Raw genomic sequence first — 18,553 nt, forward strand, 5'->3', positions numbered from 1 at the left:
AGAACCTAAAATTAAGATAATACTTTAAAAAATAAAATTACAAATTGATATTTTAAATACAATATAGACTAAATTGGTCATTTTCGGTCCAGAAACGTTAGGATGTACGACAACATTTAAAGTGTTTAACTGTACATTATACATCGCACTACAAGTCACAGCATGCAACGCAAACCAAACAGGAAGAGATGTTAACAATTATTGTTTCGAGATGGTCGGCGCAAAGTCGAAGAATGCTTATTTTTCAAAAGATAAATTAATTGCGGCGGGATATCATTTTAATATTCAGTGTTGCGCTATACAAAAGTGTACAGAAAACATGTATAATACCATCCTTGCAATTTATTTTATGCACGCTTAGTAAAGTGTAGAATGTGGTTCGCGTGGCAGAAATCTAATCAAAATCCGAAAAACTCTGTGCTACTTTTTCTTTTTTTCAGATTGACCATTGCCAAGACCCCCGTGATCATTGAAAACCCAAACGCTGTGTCAACATGAATGAACAATTTCATGTCCTAAATGATGCTTACAGAAGTTTATTGTTGAGAACATCACCCAGCAAAATGAGTAGCCATGAGTTGGCATCCTCCATGTTCACATGTGTATGTGAACTGACTCTTGATGCCAGTGATGGTTATCATTCTCAGCATCAGGACCAGTCCAGAGATCTCCTAACGTCCTCCAAATATTCTCCAAACCCAAATGGAACTGAACTGGCTTGTCTTGTGTTGACTCTGGTGGAGAAAATAAACTCCAAGCTGACATCTCAACAACTGTCTCAAGAAACCAGCCTTTACTTCAAAGATGTTTCTACAGTATTATTCCAGCATATGGATTTTATGTCCAAACTTGTGAGTTTGGTTTCCTGCATATAATTGGAAAATATATTTGTATTGTCCTTTGGTTTGTTTATAGTAATAACATTTTTGTTTCCACCTCCCACAGGTTCACCTTGCCTGCTGCAAGGACAGGTTGCTGTCTCATCTAGCTGCAAAGAGTGTATCCTCCTATGTTATTTTTGAGCTGCGTTGCTTTGTGAGTTTTCTGATTGCTCTCATATCTTGTGTGATTTATGACTATATTGTATTGCATAGTCAAGTAAGTTATATTGAATACTAGTCAAGTAACTCTTGGAGTTCTGTGTGCATCAGACAGTCTCACATTAGAGAACCCAAATCTGTCACCTGATACTGTAAAATCCTATTCACACACAGGCCTACCAGGCTTTATTTAAGCAGATCCTTACATTCAGTTCTCTCTTTTTTTAACTAGAATACAGTCAACCAGATTTGGGAATGGAAGTGCTTGCAAGTGCTCCAGAACCCTTGCTCTGGCAACGAACTGGATGCATGCACATGGTCACTTACCACTGTCCTGAAAGCAGTTCTAAAAGAAACATCAGAATATAAACCTGGTATTGAAACACAATTCATCCATCAATTGTATCAACATGTGTCTTTTATTTGACTCCAAATAAGTTCCACTTGGTGCCAAAACCTATGTATTTACCATGTATTTACGTGGTAGTTAGGCCACATAGGCTGGAATAGTGTAACTACAGTGTGGCTATGAGTGTTGACATTGTAATTGTATTCTACCTACCTATGCATCTTCCATGTCAATACAATGTACATTGGTTTTAGCCACAGTGGGGCCTTCTCTTTCTTTTCCCCTCAGGGACTGTGGAGAAACTTCTTGCCACATTCGACACAGCTCTCACTGCTGCTTACTCCCAGCTTGTCCCTGTAGAGAGTCTGGGCCATGGGAACTCTGCGTCATACCCCAGTAGTAACACGGCAGACTGGGCTACAACTCTGACTAACCTCCTAGACTTACTGGAAGTGCTCACTGCAGCCAGGTTCAAACTAAGCACCACCAGTGTCTGTTTCACCAGCTCAAGGCTCTCCCTCGTACAGGCATCGGCGCTACTGCGGATAGTCGACTCTCATGTCCACTACTTTGTGAAGAAGCAAGTGCTTCTGCTTTTAAAGAGGATTCTCCTTCAGAAGGCAGGCGAGGACATGGGTTTTGGCGAGGCGTCCTCCCTAACGCATGGAGATGATCACATGACCAGTGACATTCTTACACTGGCTGATGATGTGTTGCAGGCAGTGCACACTGATTGGTTACAGTGTGTTCCAGTGGAGTCGGCGGCCATTTTCTTTGGAGGGACAGGCCAATCGTGTGGAGGGAGCAGTGATGCGTTCGATCATGTGATGCTGAGGGCTGTTAGTCTAGTTGTGCTCAAGTCACTGGAATACAAAATCCAATCCGCTGGTGGGAAAGGTAATATAGGACTATTTGTAAATGTTATTAACCATATCTACACTAGGCACAACGTTTATTCTACCTTAAAGGTAGACTCAGAGCAGCACCGCAGATATTGAGAAGAGAGACATGCAATAATTCTCTCTCACACAGTCATACACAGTATCTGAGCATGTGCATGTGTTCACTTTGCTCTGTTTGAGCGTGGTAGCCACGGTACCAAAACAGCGATGTTGAGCCTCGTGGAAGTTGTTGCAGGAATTGACCCACTATGCTGTTTACTTTCTGCATCTGTCATATCGCTGAGTCCAACTTTAACATGACTAGTTTCTAAAGCTCAAATAATCAGAAGGAGAAAAACATCATGATGACAGGAACGATAATTCAGACAGAAGTATGCAATAGGGGGCAATGTTTCCCAACACATAACACACAAGAACAGTATTTCACTAAGTATTGTCTCTCTCAAGGCAAAAGTTCCTCAGGACCCCTAACCTCAGGTCTAGAATCAGATTACCCTACCGAGATCCAAACCTTAACCATTATGGCTGTGAAAATATCTGATCTGGAATCATTGGGTAGAGGCAACTTTTACCCACTCTGACCATTCACTTGTCTCTGGTCCCACAGGTGTATGCAATACCATAGGCATCCATGGCTATTTAAGTGCGTTGCTGCTGTTCCTGAGGCAGCGTGGGGTCCAGCTGAAGCAGGGATCTCACTCCTGCTGCTGGGTGTCCTTGGTGTTTGGAGAGCAGGACGACGACATGATGGAAGCAGCAAAGGCTTTACTCCTACTATACCTCCATCACAGGTACCATACAACCTAATACATACCTTCATTCTGTTTTTTATTTCACCTTTATTTAACCAGGTAGGCTAGTTGAGAACAAGTTCTCATTTACAACTGTGACCTGGCCAAGATAAAGCAAAGCAGTGCGACAAAAAACAACACAGAGTTACACATAAACAAACGAATAGTCAATAACACAATTTAAAAAAATACAATCAATAGGCCAAATAAGCGAAGTAATTACAATTTAGCAAATTACCACTGGAGTGATAGATGTGCAGATGATGATGTGCAAGTAGAAATGCTGGTGTGAAAAAGAGCAAAAAAAAGTATATAAAAACAATATGGGGATGAGGTAGGTAGTTGGATGGGCTATTTACAGATGGGCTGTATACAGCTGCAGTGATCGGTAAGCTGCTCAGATAGCTGATACTTAAAGTTAGTGAGGGAGATATTAGTCTCCAGCTTCAGCGATTTTTGCAATTCGTTGGCAGCAGAGAACTGAAAGGAAAGGCGGCCAAAGGAGGTGTTGGCTTTGGGGATGACCAGTGAGATATACCTGCTGGAGCATGTGCTACGGTTGGGTGTTATGGTGACCAGTGAGCTGAGATAAGGCGGAGCTTTACCTAGCAAAGACGTATTGATGACCTGGAGCCAGTGGGTCTGGCAACGAATATGTAGCGAGGGCCAGCCAACGAGAGCATACAGGTCGCAGTGGTGGGTGGTATATGGGGCTTTGGTGACAGATGGCACTGTGATAGACTGCATCCGGTTTGCTGAGTAGGGTGTTGGAGGCTATTTTGTAAATGACATCGCTGATGTCGAGGATCAGTAGTATAGTCAGTTCTACGAGGGTATGTTTGGAAGTGTGAGTGAAGTAGGATTTGTTGCGAAATAGGAAGCCAATTCTAGATTTCATTTTGGATTGGAGGTGTTTGATATGAGTCTGGAAGGAGAGTTTACAGTCTAGCAAGACACCTAGTTATTTGTAGTAGTCCACATATTCTAAGTCAGAACCGTCCAGAGTAGTGATGCTAGTCGGGCGGGCCGGTGTGGGCAGTGATTGGTTGAATAGCATGCATTTAGTTTTACTAGCGTTTTCAGAGCGGTTGAAGGCCACAGAATGAGTGTTGTATGGCATTGAAGCTCGTTTGGAGGTTTGTTAACACAGTGTCCAAGGAAGGGCCAGATGTATACAGAATGGTGTTGTCTGCGTAGAGGTGGATCAAGGAATCACCCGCACAAGAGCGACATCGTATATACAGTGAAAAGAGTCGGCCCAAGAATTGAACCCCGTGGTACCCCCAAAGAGACTGCCAGAGGTCCGGACAACATGTAGCGAGGGCTGAAACACTGGCTGATGGCCAAAAGGCAGTATTTCTATGTGGCTTTCTTTTAGATGAATTCTGAATTGCAGTTTTGTCAGTGGTTGGTTTGATTCTGCTTATGAAAATCTGACATTTTGATATCTCTGACTATCTAAGATCAGTCACCCACATAAAGGAGTAGGTTGAGAACCTGATTGGACCAATTTCCCAGACACTGGACTAAAAACAATGCTCAATGCAAATGCTGGCAAATCCAGGATTAGTCTTATTTTGTGTCCGGGAAACAAGCCTATTATGTCCTTGAGATGTCTGACTCTTCTGTCTGTCTTCCTACAGAGTGTCGTCTGACCTGGAAGCTGATGCTGTGTGTGTTGTCGGCGGCAACCCCCACTGTCACTTTCTCTTCCTCCTCCGCAACATCTCCTTCGACCACAGCATTCTCCTCGATTTCCTCATTTCAACGGAAACCTGCTTCCTCGAGTACTTTGTCCGTTACCTAAAACACCTCCGGGACGACTGGGAAGGCTTCCGAACGGTCTGTCAGAAGATAGATGGGTCGGACCGGTGTAAACTGAGCTGGAAGATTAGCCAGAAAGACGATCAACTATTGGACAACCTGAGAGAGGAACTCCAGCAGTCGTTGTGTGCCTCTCGTGGAAGCGTGTCTACTTCCAGCCATTCTGGAGGATCAGTTACCATCGTGGACCCAGAGCCAGCTCCCTGTCTGCAGCCCAGCTTGTGTCTGCCTTCAGGGAGTGCAACTGCCCTGGCCTCTACTCCCCCTCTCCGTCTGGTGGACTACGGCAGCTCAGAGGAGTCTGAGACTGAGGACGGTGACCTCCCATCAGGCCTTACACAGGATAGGCTACACAGCGACTCTGTGGTTCACACACACAACAGCCACTCTTTTGATAGGACTGTTATGTGTCTGACAGAGCTCAGAGTGGTGGTGACTAGACTGCAGAGGAGGAGTCTGTTCCCTTACAATGCCACCTCGCTCTTGAAACTGCTGACACAGATTGAAGCGAAGAGATGTTGTTCACAGCGCTGAACTCCGTAATGATGTAATAAATGTTACATGGTGGTAAATGCATTTTGGTCTCATTTGTAATATTTTGAGGGTTGTAAAATTCCTATAACTTTACCAAAATTCCCAGTTTGACAGAAATACATTTGCTTTTGGAAGATTCCTGGAATCAGGATGGAATAAGCATGAATTGTGGGAATTCTTCAACAGTGGCTTCTAGATTTCTTACATGTATATTTTAATACTTTAACATTTTTCATGGCATCCTATTTGTGAATGGGATTCTCTTTTTGGGGACCTTGTGGTTGGATGGTAACTTAAGGTAAGCATTGTTTATGAAGGGATGGTTATGATGACCACTTCCTTTAATTTCCAACTACATTTGAATCATAAAGACGTTCCAAAAGCAACACGTCCTGTTTGCATGACCATCGTAAGTAAACACCCACCTCTTTCAACTATATGTTTTCTTTTGTCTCCCTTCGGTCCACCAAACGTCACTTAAACAAGTCAACAGAACGTCACTATTTTTCCCACCTGTCTCTGTTGATCTCCTTACTTCTGTTTTCACCTCGTTCTATGTTTTACTAGAGGGACTATTGTGTGGAGGAGTTGCTCCTATTCTCCTGTCTGCGTTATCTGGAGAACAATGCAAACAAGCCACAGATTATCACCGGAGGGCACCTCTGACTGCAGGTAGCGGGGCTGGTCGTGTGTCTGTCTCATCTCTCTGTGTGTGTGTGTGTCTGTCTGTTTATCTCTCTCTGTGTGTGTGTGTCTGTCTGTTTATCTCTGTGTGTGTGTGTGTGTCTGTCTGTTTATCTCTCTCTGTGTGTGTGTCTGTCTGTTTATCTCTCTGTGTGTGTGTGTTGCATCGTGACACTTCTCCATTATTGTCCCTCTACGACAACGTACCTGGAGGGGAAGGAAAAAACTCCTGTCCAATTGTGCCGGAGCTGGGTGTGACCCTTTAAAGAATGTCAAACAAAGACAGGGAGAGAGAGCCTGCCTACTGAATGGAGGGACTGTCACGCCTGTTTGTTTCCCACAGTCAACATTACATCAACAGCTCTAGTGAGGACAGGACCTACCTTACCTGGTTTCCCTACTGAGGGTGAGGACAGGACCTACCTTACCTGGTTTCCTTACTGAGGGTGAGGACAGGACCTACCTTACCTGGTTTCCTTACTGAGGGTGAGGACAGGACCTAACTTACCTGGTTTCCTTACTGAGGGTGAGGACAGAACCTAATTTACCTGGTTTCCCTACTGAGGGTGAGGACAGAACCTAACTTACCTGGTTTCCCTACTGAGGGTGAGGACATGACATACCTTACCTGGTTTCCTTACTGAGGGTGAGGACAGAACCTAATTTACCTGGTTTCCCTACTGAGGGTGAGGACAGGACATACCTTACCTGGTTTCCCTACTGAGGGTGAGGACAGGACCTACCTTACCTGGTTTCCCTACTGAGGGTGAGGACATGACATACCTTACCTGGTTTCCTTACTGAGGGTGAGGACAGAACCTAATTTACCTGGTTTCCCTACTGAGGGTGAGGACAGAACCTAATTTACCTGGTTTCCTTACTGAGGGTGAGGACAGGACATACCTTACCTGGTTTCCCTACTGAGGGTGAGGACAGGACCTACCTTACCTGGTTTCCCTACTGAGGGTGAGGACATGACATACCTTACCTGGTTTCCTTACTGAGGGTGAGGACAGAACCTAATTTACCTGGTTTCCCTACTGAGGGTGAGGACAGGACCTACCTTACCTGGTTTCCCTACTGAGGGTGAGGACATGACATACCTTACCTGGTTTCCTTACTGAGGGTGAGGACAGAACCTAATTTACCTGGTTTCCCTACTGAGGGTGAGGACAGGACCTACCTTACCTGGTTTCCCTACTGAGGGTGAGGACATGACATACCTTACCTGGTTTCCTTACTGAGGGTGAGGACAGGACCTACCTTACCTGGTTTCCCTACTGAGGGTGAGGACAGAACCTAATTTACCTGGTTTCCCTACTGAGGGTGAGGACAGGACATACCTTACCTGGTTTCCTTACTGAGGGTGAGGACAGGACATACCTTACCTGGTTTCCCTACTGAGGGTGAGGACATGACATACCTTACCTGGTTTCCTTACTGAGGGTGAGGACAGAACCTAATTTACCTGGTTTCCCTACTGAGGGTGAGGACATGACATACCTTACCTGGTTTCCCTACTGAGGGTGAGGACATGACATACCTTACCTGGTTTCCCTACTGAGGGTGAGGACATGACATACCTTACCTGGTTTCCTTACTGAGGGTGAGGACAGGACCTAATTTACCTGGTTTCCCTACTGAGGGTGAGGACAGGACCTACCTTACCTGGTTTCCCTACTGAGGGTGAGGACATGACCTACCTTACCTGGTTTCCCTACTGAGGGTGAGGACATGACATACCTTACCTGGTTTCCCTACTGAGGGTGAGGATAGGACCTACCTTACCTGGTTTCCCTACTGAGGGTGAGGACATGACATACCTTACCTGGTTTCCCTACTGAGGGTGAGGATAGGACCTACCTTACCTGGTTTCCCTACTGAGGGTGAGGACATGACATACCTTACCTGGTTTCCCTACTGAGGGTGAGGACATGACATACCTTACCTGGTTTCCCTACTGAGGGTGAGGACAGGACCTACCTTACCTGGTTTCCCTACTGAGGGTGAGGACAGGGACCTGGTTTCCCTACTGAGGGTGAGGACAGGACCTAACTTACCTGGTTTCCTACTGAGGGTGAGGACAGGACCTATACCTTACCTGGTTTCCTTACTGAGGGTGAGGACAGGACCTAATTTACCTGGTTTCCCTACTGAGGGTGAGGACAGGACCTACCTTACCTGGTTTCCCTACTGAGGGTGAGGACAGGACCTACCTTACCTGGTTTCCCTACTGAGGGTGAGGACAGGACCTACCTTACCTGGTTTCCCTACTGAGGGTGAGGATAGGACCTACCTTAGCTGGTTTGCATATTGAGGGTGGAACGGTGGAAAGCCTTGTGGTATATTCTGTTTCCCTATGACCTTGGATTCATTGGATGGTTTCAGGGAATGTGCTGTAGGAGTGTTGTCTGGGGTCCTCTACCTGGGATGTGAATAGCTATCGCTGGTTTTCTGTTGTTTTACACCTGTCCTCGTTAACGGAGGAGCGGGTTTCAACTCGCGTCTGTCCCAAGCAACCGGTGGGAGTTGTATGAGTGAGGTTGATGTTAAATCGTCTGTTTCAGGTGAGCATGTCCCCCTGTTAGAGGAGCTGAGCTTTATCTTACATGTTAGGATTGGACTGAATAGACCCTCTGTTTTCTTAGTAGGTCAGTGAGTGTATAGAGATTCTCCACCTAAGGCTTAGTAGGTCAGTGAGTGTATAGAGATTCTCCACCTAAGGCTTTCCTGAGCGCTCTCGAGGTTGATTGATTTATAGTTTTGTAACTTAAACTCAAACTATGATGGATCTCTTGCACTTTAGCTGGATCGCCCACGTGAAGTCATCAGCATTCAACCAGTGAAGTGTAATTACCATTTTGGTTTAAATGGAACTGTAAAAAATCTCCAAATGTAATCAGAGTTTTAAGATTAATCTTGACTGGTTTTACTCTACTCTAAAGATGTTTGTGTTTGGAGAGCATGTACTCATGGAAACGGATTGCTTTACAGTTAACAGTGCCTGTCACAGTTCTTTGGGATATCTAGTGGTGTGTGTGTGTGTGTGTGTGTGTGTGGAATGAGGAAAACACTATTTATCCTCACTTTCACCTTTTGGCCTCCTATTCTGCACTTAGTTGTAAGTTTTGGACTGAACAGTCATTTTCAGGGTTAAAATCTAAAGATCATCTTTGATACATTGGAGCCATTGTTTTTCAATCATTAAAATACTATGTGAGTTGAGCATGCAGTCTGTTCTAGGTTCTGTCTTAATCATGTACACGTATAACGTCTTTCCCACTCAGTCATATTCTGCAAACCTCTTTTGCGTGATGTATGTATTTGATCTCTTCATGCACGTCAAAGATAATAAATCACTCCCTCGTTCTGGTATGCTTCCCTACCGACAAACATTTATCATGCTTGAGAAAGTTGATGAAAAAGTATGATACAGTTGAACCCTGTGCCCCTGTATGTGGGATGGAGAGAGAGAGCGGAGAGCAACAGAGAGAGAGAGAGAGACCAGGGAGAGAGAGAGTCAGAGGAGAGAAAGAGATGGACAGATACCAGCGGGAGAGAGAAAGAAACAGAGAGACCAGGGAGGGAGAGGAGAAAGGGAAGGAAACAGATACAATATGCAGACAGAGTGTGCTTTGTCATGTTCTTCACTGACTGAATGTCTGAATCCCCAGATGATCTTCAACAGAACGCTAACAATGCAAAAGGCCTTCCTTATTGGCTGTGTTCTACCGCTAATACACACTGCCCATCGCTCTATGGACTAGTCCGACGTGACTAGGTTGTCTAGCATGGCTGCTAGTATAGGATAAACTGTCAAATTGTCTTAGACACACAGTACTGCTGTATACATGATAAACACTGTACATTACATCCTCAACATAATACCTACCCTACATTGAATATTACCCATGTCATACACATTGAACTCATCTCATACAGCAACATACACCATACATATTGCACACTGCCATTCCAGAATGTTCTCTCAGTGGCATACCAACACAGGTCAGTTGGACTTATTGCTGTTCAGGTGTTGATAGACAGGTACTTGATAGACAGGTGTTTGATAGGTAGTTTGTATCTGTTGTAGTAAAACAAACATACAGGTACTAAGGCTAGGTAGTGCCAGTATGTAATATGCTTGGCGCCACGATATTATCTTTGAATCATGATGCCATTGCGTCACAGATGTGTTATCAGTGCAAGATAAGGTTAAACGCATAGACACAGAATTACTAGAAAGGACATTGCCCATCAGACCACAGCAATATAACTAGTGTTCAATTTCTGTGGTTAAAAGGTTGTTTTGTTGTTCCATTTCGACCTGTAGATGTGTTTGGTTGGTGGTTCCATTGTCTCCGCAAAGTCATTGTGATGTGGCGTTGTTGTTATGTTTTTTCAGGGCAGTGAAATGTGCTGAGTTACACACTGACTATACAGAACACTGCAGAGAGCCCTGGGATGTGCTGAGTTACACACTGACTATACAGAACACTGCAGAGAGCCCTGGGATGTGCTGAGTTACACACTGACTATACAGAACACTGCAGAGAGCCCTGGGATGTGCTGAGTTACACACTGACTATACAGAACACTGCAGAGAGCCCTGGGATGTGCTGAGTTACACACTGACTATACAGAACACTGCAGAGAGCCCTGGGATGTGCTGAGTTACACACTGACTATACAGAACACTGCAGAGAGCCCTGGGATGTGCTGTTACACACTGACTATACAGAACACTGCAGAGAGCCCTGGGATGTGAGCTACAGAACACTGCAGAGAGCCCTGGGATGTGCTAGTTACAGACTATACAGAACACTGCAGAGAGCCCTGGGATGTGCTGAGTTACACACTGACTATACAGAACACTGCAGAGAGCCCTGGGATGTGCTGAGTTACACACTGACTATACAGAACACTGCAGAGAGCCCTGGGATGTGCTGAGTTACACACTGACTATACAGAACACTGCAGAGAGCCCTGGGATGTGCTGAGTTACACACTGACTATACAGAACACTGCAGAGAGCCCTGGGATGTGCTGAGTTACACACTGACTATACAGAACACTGCAGAGAGCCCTGGGATGTGCTGAGTTACACACTGACTATACAGAACACTGCAGAGAGCCCTGGGATGTGCTGAGTTACACACTGACTATACAGAACACTGCAGAGAGCCCTTACACACTGACTATACAGAACACTGCAGAGAGCCCTGGGAGTTACACACTGACTATACAGAACACTGCAGAGAGCCCTGGGATGTGCTGAGTTACACACTGACTATACAGAACACTGCAGAGACTGGGATGACTAGTTACACACTGACAGAACACTGCAGAGAGCCCTGGGATGTGCTGAGTTACACACTGACTATACAGAACACTGCAGAGAGCCCTGGGATGTGCTGAGTTACACACTGACTATACAGAACACTGCAGAGAGCCCTGGGATGTGCTGAGTTACACACTGACTATACAGAACACTGCAGAGAGCCCTGGGATGTGCTGAGTTACACACTGACTATACAGAACACTGCAGAGAGCCCTGGGATGTGCTGACATCAGCAGTGATGTCATCAAAATGGACCCCATGGGGGCAACGAGTCTCACACACAAATGTGAGCACGTCTCACACACACACACACACACACACACACACACACACACATCAGTGTGAAAGACTAAATGACAAGAAGAGTAAATAGTCTGCACTCGTTTAGGGGCGTGTGTGTGTGTCATCAGAATCTGCCCAGGGCCATAGAGGCCCCCTATTGATATTGTTGACATTATTCACGAGTAGTTTGTTTTCCCTTCACATGAATCAGTCTGTACGTTAGGGATTATCAACTAGATTCAGCCTAGGAATGATTACTTCCTTGTGTGGATGGTTGGGGTGTAGACTGCAAATTGACCGCAAGAAGCCCAAACCGATATAATATGTGACTAAGACATATTTTCAATCCTTGCTTACGTTTATATACGCCACGGCTCTACTAGGCGTGGGAATACTTGAGAACACATTTGCAACATTAAAATCACTTGGAGATGATTTCATGCTGTTTTTACAGTCTTATGTCCAACAATAAATAAATAATTGGGCTGAACACTTGGGGGGCCTAATAAAACCCCCCATTGGGGGAACCCTGCTGTATGTCAACTCACTGCCATCTGGGATTCGAAGAACTCCATAACTCTTGTACCATGACTTGACCACTAGGGGTTGTGATCCGTTTCAGCGTTGATCTTGGTTTAGAAAAAACGACAGAAAAAAAGTCTAGTCTGTGATTTACTGGGATATATGTTGCTAGGCTGCAGCCCTGGATTTCATTGACTACCGCTGCCAGTGATGTTTTCTCTGCTGACGTGTGTGTGTTGGACAAGGTGTGGGGAAGCATCTTGAGAAAGAGGCGAAGGCTGTTGTGTCAATATTTGTATTGGAAATAAAGAACTGCATGTGCACTTGACTGGAGTGACCTAGGTTATACACACCCACACTATCTACAAGACCTACAGCACTGGTGTCCAACGAACTCATCAACTCATGTTGTAAAATGGTATCAAATCTGACTGATAGTGAATGAATGCACTCTTGATATCCGGAACTAGTGATTTATGAACAATATATCATGATCAATTCCTGGTTAATAAATAAAGTACATGCAAATGCAAACTTCACCCAATTCTAAGTTCAACCCCTTAACTGTAATCCTATTGGTTCAACTGCCATGTCAGTCTGCCAGATTAGAACAAATACCAACATTTGTTTTTCTCTTGGACATCATTGCACAGGCAATAGAACAGCAGAATAGTGTCAAACAAACAATAAACAAACAATAACAGCGGCCTTGGGGCGGACAGTGGCTCTGTTTCCTCTACTGCAGATTCCATCTTTAGGGTCAATCTGCGATTTGGGACTTCTATTTTTTAGACTTATAAATTAACGGTATATACACATTGTTTCTTGAAGAATATAACTTTTATAGGTGCCTTATCAGCTTAGTTCAATTGCCTAACCCCATCAGAACCCCAAATATTAGTTTGTTTGTTTTACTCTGTTGTTTGTAAACAGTGTACTTATAAACAAACTGTATTGCTTCAAAACATGGTTAAAGCTGCATTCTATAGCTTTGTGCTCAACCTGACAGAATTCAGATATAGATGGGAGTTATAGATCTGTCATTCTATAGCTTTGTGCTCAACCTGACAGAATTCAGATATAGATGGGAGTTATAGATCTGTCATTCTATAGCTTTGTGCTCAACCTGACAGAATTCAGATATAGATGGGAGTTATAGATCTGTCATTCTATAGCTTTGTGCTCAACCTGACAGAATTCAGTTATAGATGGGAGTTATAGATCTGTCATTCTATAGCTTTGTGCTCAACCTGACAGAATTCAGTTATAGATGGGAGTTATAGATCTGTCATTCTATAGCTTTGTGCTCAACCTGACAGAATTCAGATATAGATGGGAGTTATAGATCTGTCATTCTATAGCTTTGTGCTCAACCTGACAGAATTCAGATATAGATGGGAGTTATAGATCTGTCATTCTATAGCTTTGTGCTCAACCTGACAGAATTCAGATATAGATGGGAGTTATAGATCTGTCATTGTCATTGAAGCAATTCCATGTACACTATTTCTATGCTTCCCCTCTTTAAGTTTCCTTTTTGCATTTTTTACTTAGCATTTCGTACCCCAGGCTCAAACTGCTGAAAATACTATGTTTTCTGGATGTATAAAATATATTTCACAGCGGTTTAGATGGTACAATGATGGCAAACAATGTAAACAATGTCTTTGAGGTGCTGGATATAAACACATCTATTCAGCAAATGATTGAAAGAGACTCTGCACACTGCAATCTTGCTCCCATGTGGTTTATTGGCGACATCGTTTCCACTTTACTTTAGGTATTCATCAGGCCTCACTTGATAACAGTGGTGGCTGGTGGCACGTTAAATCGGAAGACGAGAGCTTAGTATGGCTGGAACGGAATAAATGGAATGGTATCAAACACTTGTTCCATGTTTTTGTAAGCATTCCATTCACACCATTTCAGCCATTACTATGAGCTGTCCTCTCCTCACCAGCCTCCTCTGTTCGATAACGTGATACCTATTGACATGTGTTTTCTAACATAACGCTTCTCTTCTACCCCTGTGTCGTTAGGATGATTGACACCTTATACGAGTGGATCTGGTGGGTCCTCTCCTCACCAGCCTCCTCTGTTCGATAACGTGATACCTATTGACATGTGTTTTCTAACATAACGCTCCTCTTCTACCCCTGTGTCGTTAGGATGATTGACACCTTATACGAGTGGATCTGGTGGGTCCTCTCCTCACCAGCCTCCTCTGTTCGATAACGTGATACCTATTGACATGTGTTTTCTAACATAACGCTCCTCTTCTACCCCTGTGTCTTTAGGATGATTGACACCTTATACGAGTGGATCTGGTGGGACCGCTTCTGGCTGCCAGTCAACCTGACCTGGGCGGACCTAGAGGACCGAGATGGGCGTGTCTACGCCAAAGCCTCTGACCTCTATGTGACGTTGCCTTACGCCATAGGCTTCCTACTGGTCAGATACCTGTTCGAAAGGTGAGCTTGCTGAACATATAGGGGCAGTTTCCCAAACAAACATTAAGCCTTGACTAAGAAACATGTTCTCCTGTAGTCCTGGCTCAGTTAGTAGAGCATGGCGCTTGCATTGCCAGGATTGAGGGTTTAATTCCCGGGACCAGCCATACCTAAAATGTATGTTCACTTGACTGTATGTGGCTTTGGATAGAAGTCTGCTAAATGGCAGGTACAGCGCAGTGAAAAAGTATTGGCCTCCTTTCTGATTTTTGATACTGAATGTTATCAGATCTTCAACCAAAACCTCATTTTAGATAAAGGCAACCTGAGAGTACAAATAGCACAAAATGGATTCTTATTTTATTTATTTAATTAACAAAGTTATCCAACACCCAATTCTCCTGTGTGAAAAAAGTCATTTCCCCCTTGCACTCAATAACTGGTTGTGCCACCTTTATCTGCGATGACTGCAAGCAAACACTTCCTGTAGTTGTTGATCAGTCTCTCACATCGCTGTGGAGGAATTTTGTCCCACTCTTGCATGCAGGACTGCTTTAATTCAGCGACATTTCAAGCATGAACTGCTCGTTTCAAGTCCTGCCACAGCATCTCAATTGGGATTAGGTCTGGACTTTGGCCAGGCCATTCCAAAACTTAAAATGTGTAGCTTTTTAGCCATTTTCATGTAAACTTGATTGTGTGTTTTGGATCATTGTCTTGCAGCATGACCCAGCTGTGCTTCAGTTTCAGCTCACAGACGGATGGCCTGACATTCTTCTGTAGAATTCTGTGATACAGAGCAGAATTCATGGCTTCTTCTATTAAGGCAAGTCGTCCAGCTACCTGATTCCTGAGGCAGCAAAGCATCCCCAAACCATCACACTACCAACACCATGCTTGACAGTTGGTATGAGGTTCTTACTGTGGAATGCAGTGTTTGGTTTTCTCCAGACATAATGGGACCCATCTCATCTAACCAGTTGACTCAAGTTTGCCAAAAAGCACCTGGATGATCATCAAGACTCTTGGAAGGATGCTCTATGGACAAATGAGTCAAAAGTATCACTTTTTGGGCGTCATGGGTCAATTAGGTTTGAGTGCCTTGCTCAAGGGCACGTTGACAGAGCCTTGTCGGCTTGTGGATTTGTACCAGCAGCCTTTAAGTTACTGGCCCAATGCTCTAATCACTAGGCTACCTGCCACACATTGCAGCTAAAAGTGGCACAACCAGTTATTGAGTCTAAGGGGGCCTTACTTTTTCACACAGGGCATTGGGTGTTGCATAACTTTGTTTATGAAATAAGTATGTCATTGTTGTGTTATTTGTTCACTCAGGTTCCTTTATCTAATATTAAGATTTGGTTGAATATCTGGTAACATTCAGTATAAACAATATGTGAAAGTAGAGAAAATTAGCAAATACTTTTTCACATCACTGTAATATATTATATTTTGTTCAATGGAGATTTTCCATTGAAATGGTTTCTAGTCCAGGACAATGCTGTGTCCAGAGAACGGGCTCATACTCCGTGCTGTTTATATACTACTAAACCATGTTTAGTTCAAACCTCTACCTCACTGTCTCCCTACACCATAGAATTCCTACTCATCAGATACCAGTTTGAAAGGAGAGCTCGCTGAACAAAAAAAGCCCCTTTTATAGGTTGCTACAGGGAAGTAGATGATAAGTTACAATTTAGCCTGCTTTGCTACTGTGTTTGTGCGTGTGTGCATCTGTGTGTTTATTCAAGTTAATTTAGTTGGAGGCAATGATTCTCGTTTGCCGTGTAGTTAATCTCACCTGTGGTAACTTGCATGTGCCTACAAGGTAAAAATTCTACCAGTTTTGAAAATGAAAAGATCTGAACATTCTGCCCCATTGTAAAGTCCAATGTATTTAACTGCGTCTGTATGTTGTCCCCCAGCTTGATAGCCACGCCTCTAGCAGCCTCAGTGGGGATCCGGGAGAAGGCCAGACTGAGAGTACCAGACAACCCCATCCTCGAACTCTACTATCTCTCTCACTCCAGAAACCCTGGCCAGGTATTAACCCTACATATTAGAAATCACACTTACACCTTTTACATATAGACCTAATTATTAGTGTCAATATTCAACGTCATTGGACTATGAGATCATACACATTCTAATGAATAGTACAAACCCTGCCCATCTGTCACTCTGGTCAAACCCTGCCCATCTGTCACTCTGGTCAAACCCTGCCCATCTGTCACCCTGGTCAAACCCTGCCCATCTGTCACCCTGGTCAAACCCTGCCCATCTGTGGCCCTGGTCAAACCCTGCCCATCCCTGGTCAAACCCTGCCCATCTGTCACCCTGGTCAAACCCTGCCCATCTGTCACCCTGGTCAAACCCTGCCCATCTGTCACCCTGGTCAAACCCTGCCCATCTGTCACCCTGGTCAAACCCTGCCCATCTGTCACCCTGGTCAAACCCTGCCCATCTGTCACCCTGGTCAAACCCTGCCCATCTGTCACCCTGGTCAAACCCTGCCCATCTGTCACCCTGGTCAAACCCTGCCCATCTGTCACTCTGGTCAAACCCAGCCCATCTGTCACTCTGGTCAAACCCTGCCCATCTGTCACCCTGGTCAAACCCTGCCCATCTGTCACTCTGGTCAAACCCTGCCCATCTGGCACCCTGCCATCTGGCAGCCTGCCAAAACCCTGCGTATCTGTCACTCTGGTCAAACCCTGCCCATCTGTCACTCTGGTCAAACCCTGCCATCTGGCAGCCTGCCAAAACCCTGTGTATCTGTCACCCTGGTCAAACCCTGCCCATCTGTCACTCTGGTCAAACCCTGCGTATCTGTCACTATGGTCAAACCCTGCCATCTGGCACCCTGCCTATCTGACACTCCTGAAATCCTGGTTGGAGGATTCTGATGCTCTGACCAACTCATTGGCCATGTGGTTAGAGTGTCAGCCCTGTGATTGGAAGGTTGGGGGTTTGATCCCTGGTCTAGTCATACCAAAGACAACAAATATTGTGTGTATATCATCAGACGGTCTAGACAGTCTTTGAAGGGATTAGTGAAACCTCAAACCACGAGACCTCTCTCTCAGATCTAAATACCCTGATGGTTATTTTGCTCATGGTCCAGTGTCTTACTGAAATCTCAAGTAGCCAGTGAAATGAAACAAGTAGCCAGCTAGTGGGGACACATTTGCTCTACTAAAGTGATTTTGGTGACATCTGATTTACGCCAATGTATTGAAGTCAACTTAGCATAAGGGTTAGTAGTCCTGTTTAGCTGGCAGCTGGCGCTAATCAAACACACTTGGTTCTGAACTGTGTCTGTCTCCCTCCCTCCCCCCTCCCTCCCTCCCTCCCTCCCAGGCAGATATAGATGGTCTGTCTAAGAAGAGCGGCTGGTGCGTTAGGCAGGTGGAGCGCTGGTTCAGAAAGAGAAGAAACCAGGATCGTCCCGGAGTACTGAAGAAGTTCAGAGAGGCTAGGTAAAACTGTGTGTTGTGTGTGAGAGTATGCTTATTCCACATTTTCACCTTTCCCTCAGTAGTGTTTTTCTTCTTCTTATATTATTGTCCCTTGTCTGTCTCGGTCTCTGTCTCTGTTTTGCAGTTGGAGGTTTGTGTTCTATCTGTTGGCGTTAATTGGAGGAGTTGTGTCCCTGTATGATGTGAGTAGTGACTCTAGTGATCCTCTGCTTCACAAACACAAGTCTTTACAAGATAGCAATTCAGTGCGTGTGGAGAGATTTCAAGATGTGGAGTGAGGTTACTGTGTCTTAACTCTGTTACATTCAGTACCACCAAAACACACAGCAAATACAAATTCCTAACACTTTATGAT

The 18,553-nt window shown here is 44.6% G+C and overlaps 2 protein-coding genes across 10 annotated transcripts in view; both read left to right on the top strand.

Annotated features, from left to right (window-relative positions):
• Nucleotides 1–175: 175 nt before the first annotated feature.
• lins1 (lines homolog 1) lies at nt 176–5,482 on the top strand. Its single transcript, XM_042319049.1, has 6 exons — nt 176–851; nt 946–1,035; nt 1,273–1,414; nt 1,678–2,286; nt 2,899–3,082; nt 4,726–5,482. The coding sequence occupies exons 1-6, from the start codon at nt 495–497 to the stop codon at nt 5,438–5,440; spliced, it is 2,097 nt and encodes a 698-aa protein (XP_042174983.1). The 5' UTR covers nt 176–494; the 3' UTR covers nt 5,441–5,482.
• Nucleotides 5,483–6,050: 568 nt separating this feature from the next.
• Nucleotides 6,051–18,553, top strand: part of cers3a (ceramide synthase 3a) — a 31,848-nt gene continuing 19,345 nt past the window's right edge. Inside the window, exons 1-5 of one of the 9 annotated variants that reach the window (XM_042319050.1) lie at nt 6,051–6,112; nt 14,567–14,740; nt 16,645–16,762; nt 18,080–18,198; nt 18,323–18,380. In XM_042319050.1, the coding sequence (XP_042174984.1) occupies nt 6,066–6,112; nt 14,567–14,740; nt 16,645–16,762; nt 18,080–18,198; nt 18,323–18,380 (516 nt within the window). In that variant the 5' untranslated portion in view covers nt 6,051–6,065. The other 8 variants (XM_042319055.1, XM_042319054.1, XM_042319052.1 and 5 more) reach the window with 8 other exon arrangements.

The sequence above is a fragment of the Oncorhynchus tshawytscha genome, unplaced genomic scaffold (assembly GCF_018296145.1).
Source record: "Oncorhynchus tshawytscha isolate Ot180627B unplaced genomic scaffold, Otsh_v2.0 Un_contig_57_pilon_pilon, whole genome shotgun sequence".
Lineage (NCBI taxonomy): Eukaryota > Metazoa > Chordata > Actinopteri > Salmoniformes > Salmonidae > Oncorhynchus > Oncorhynchus tshawytscha.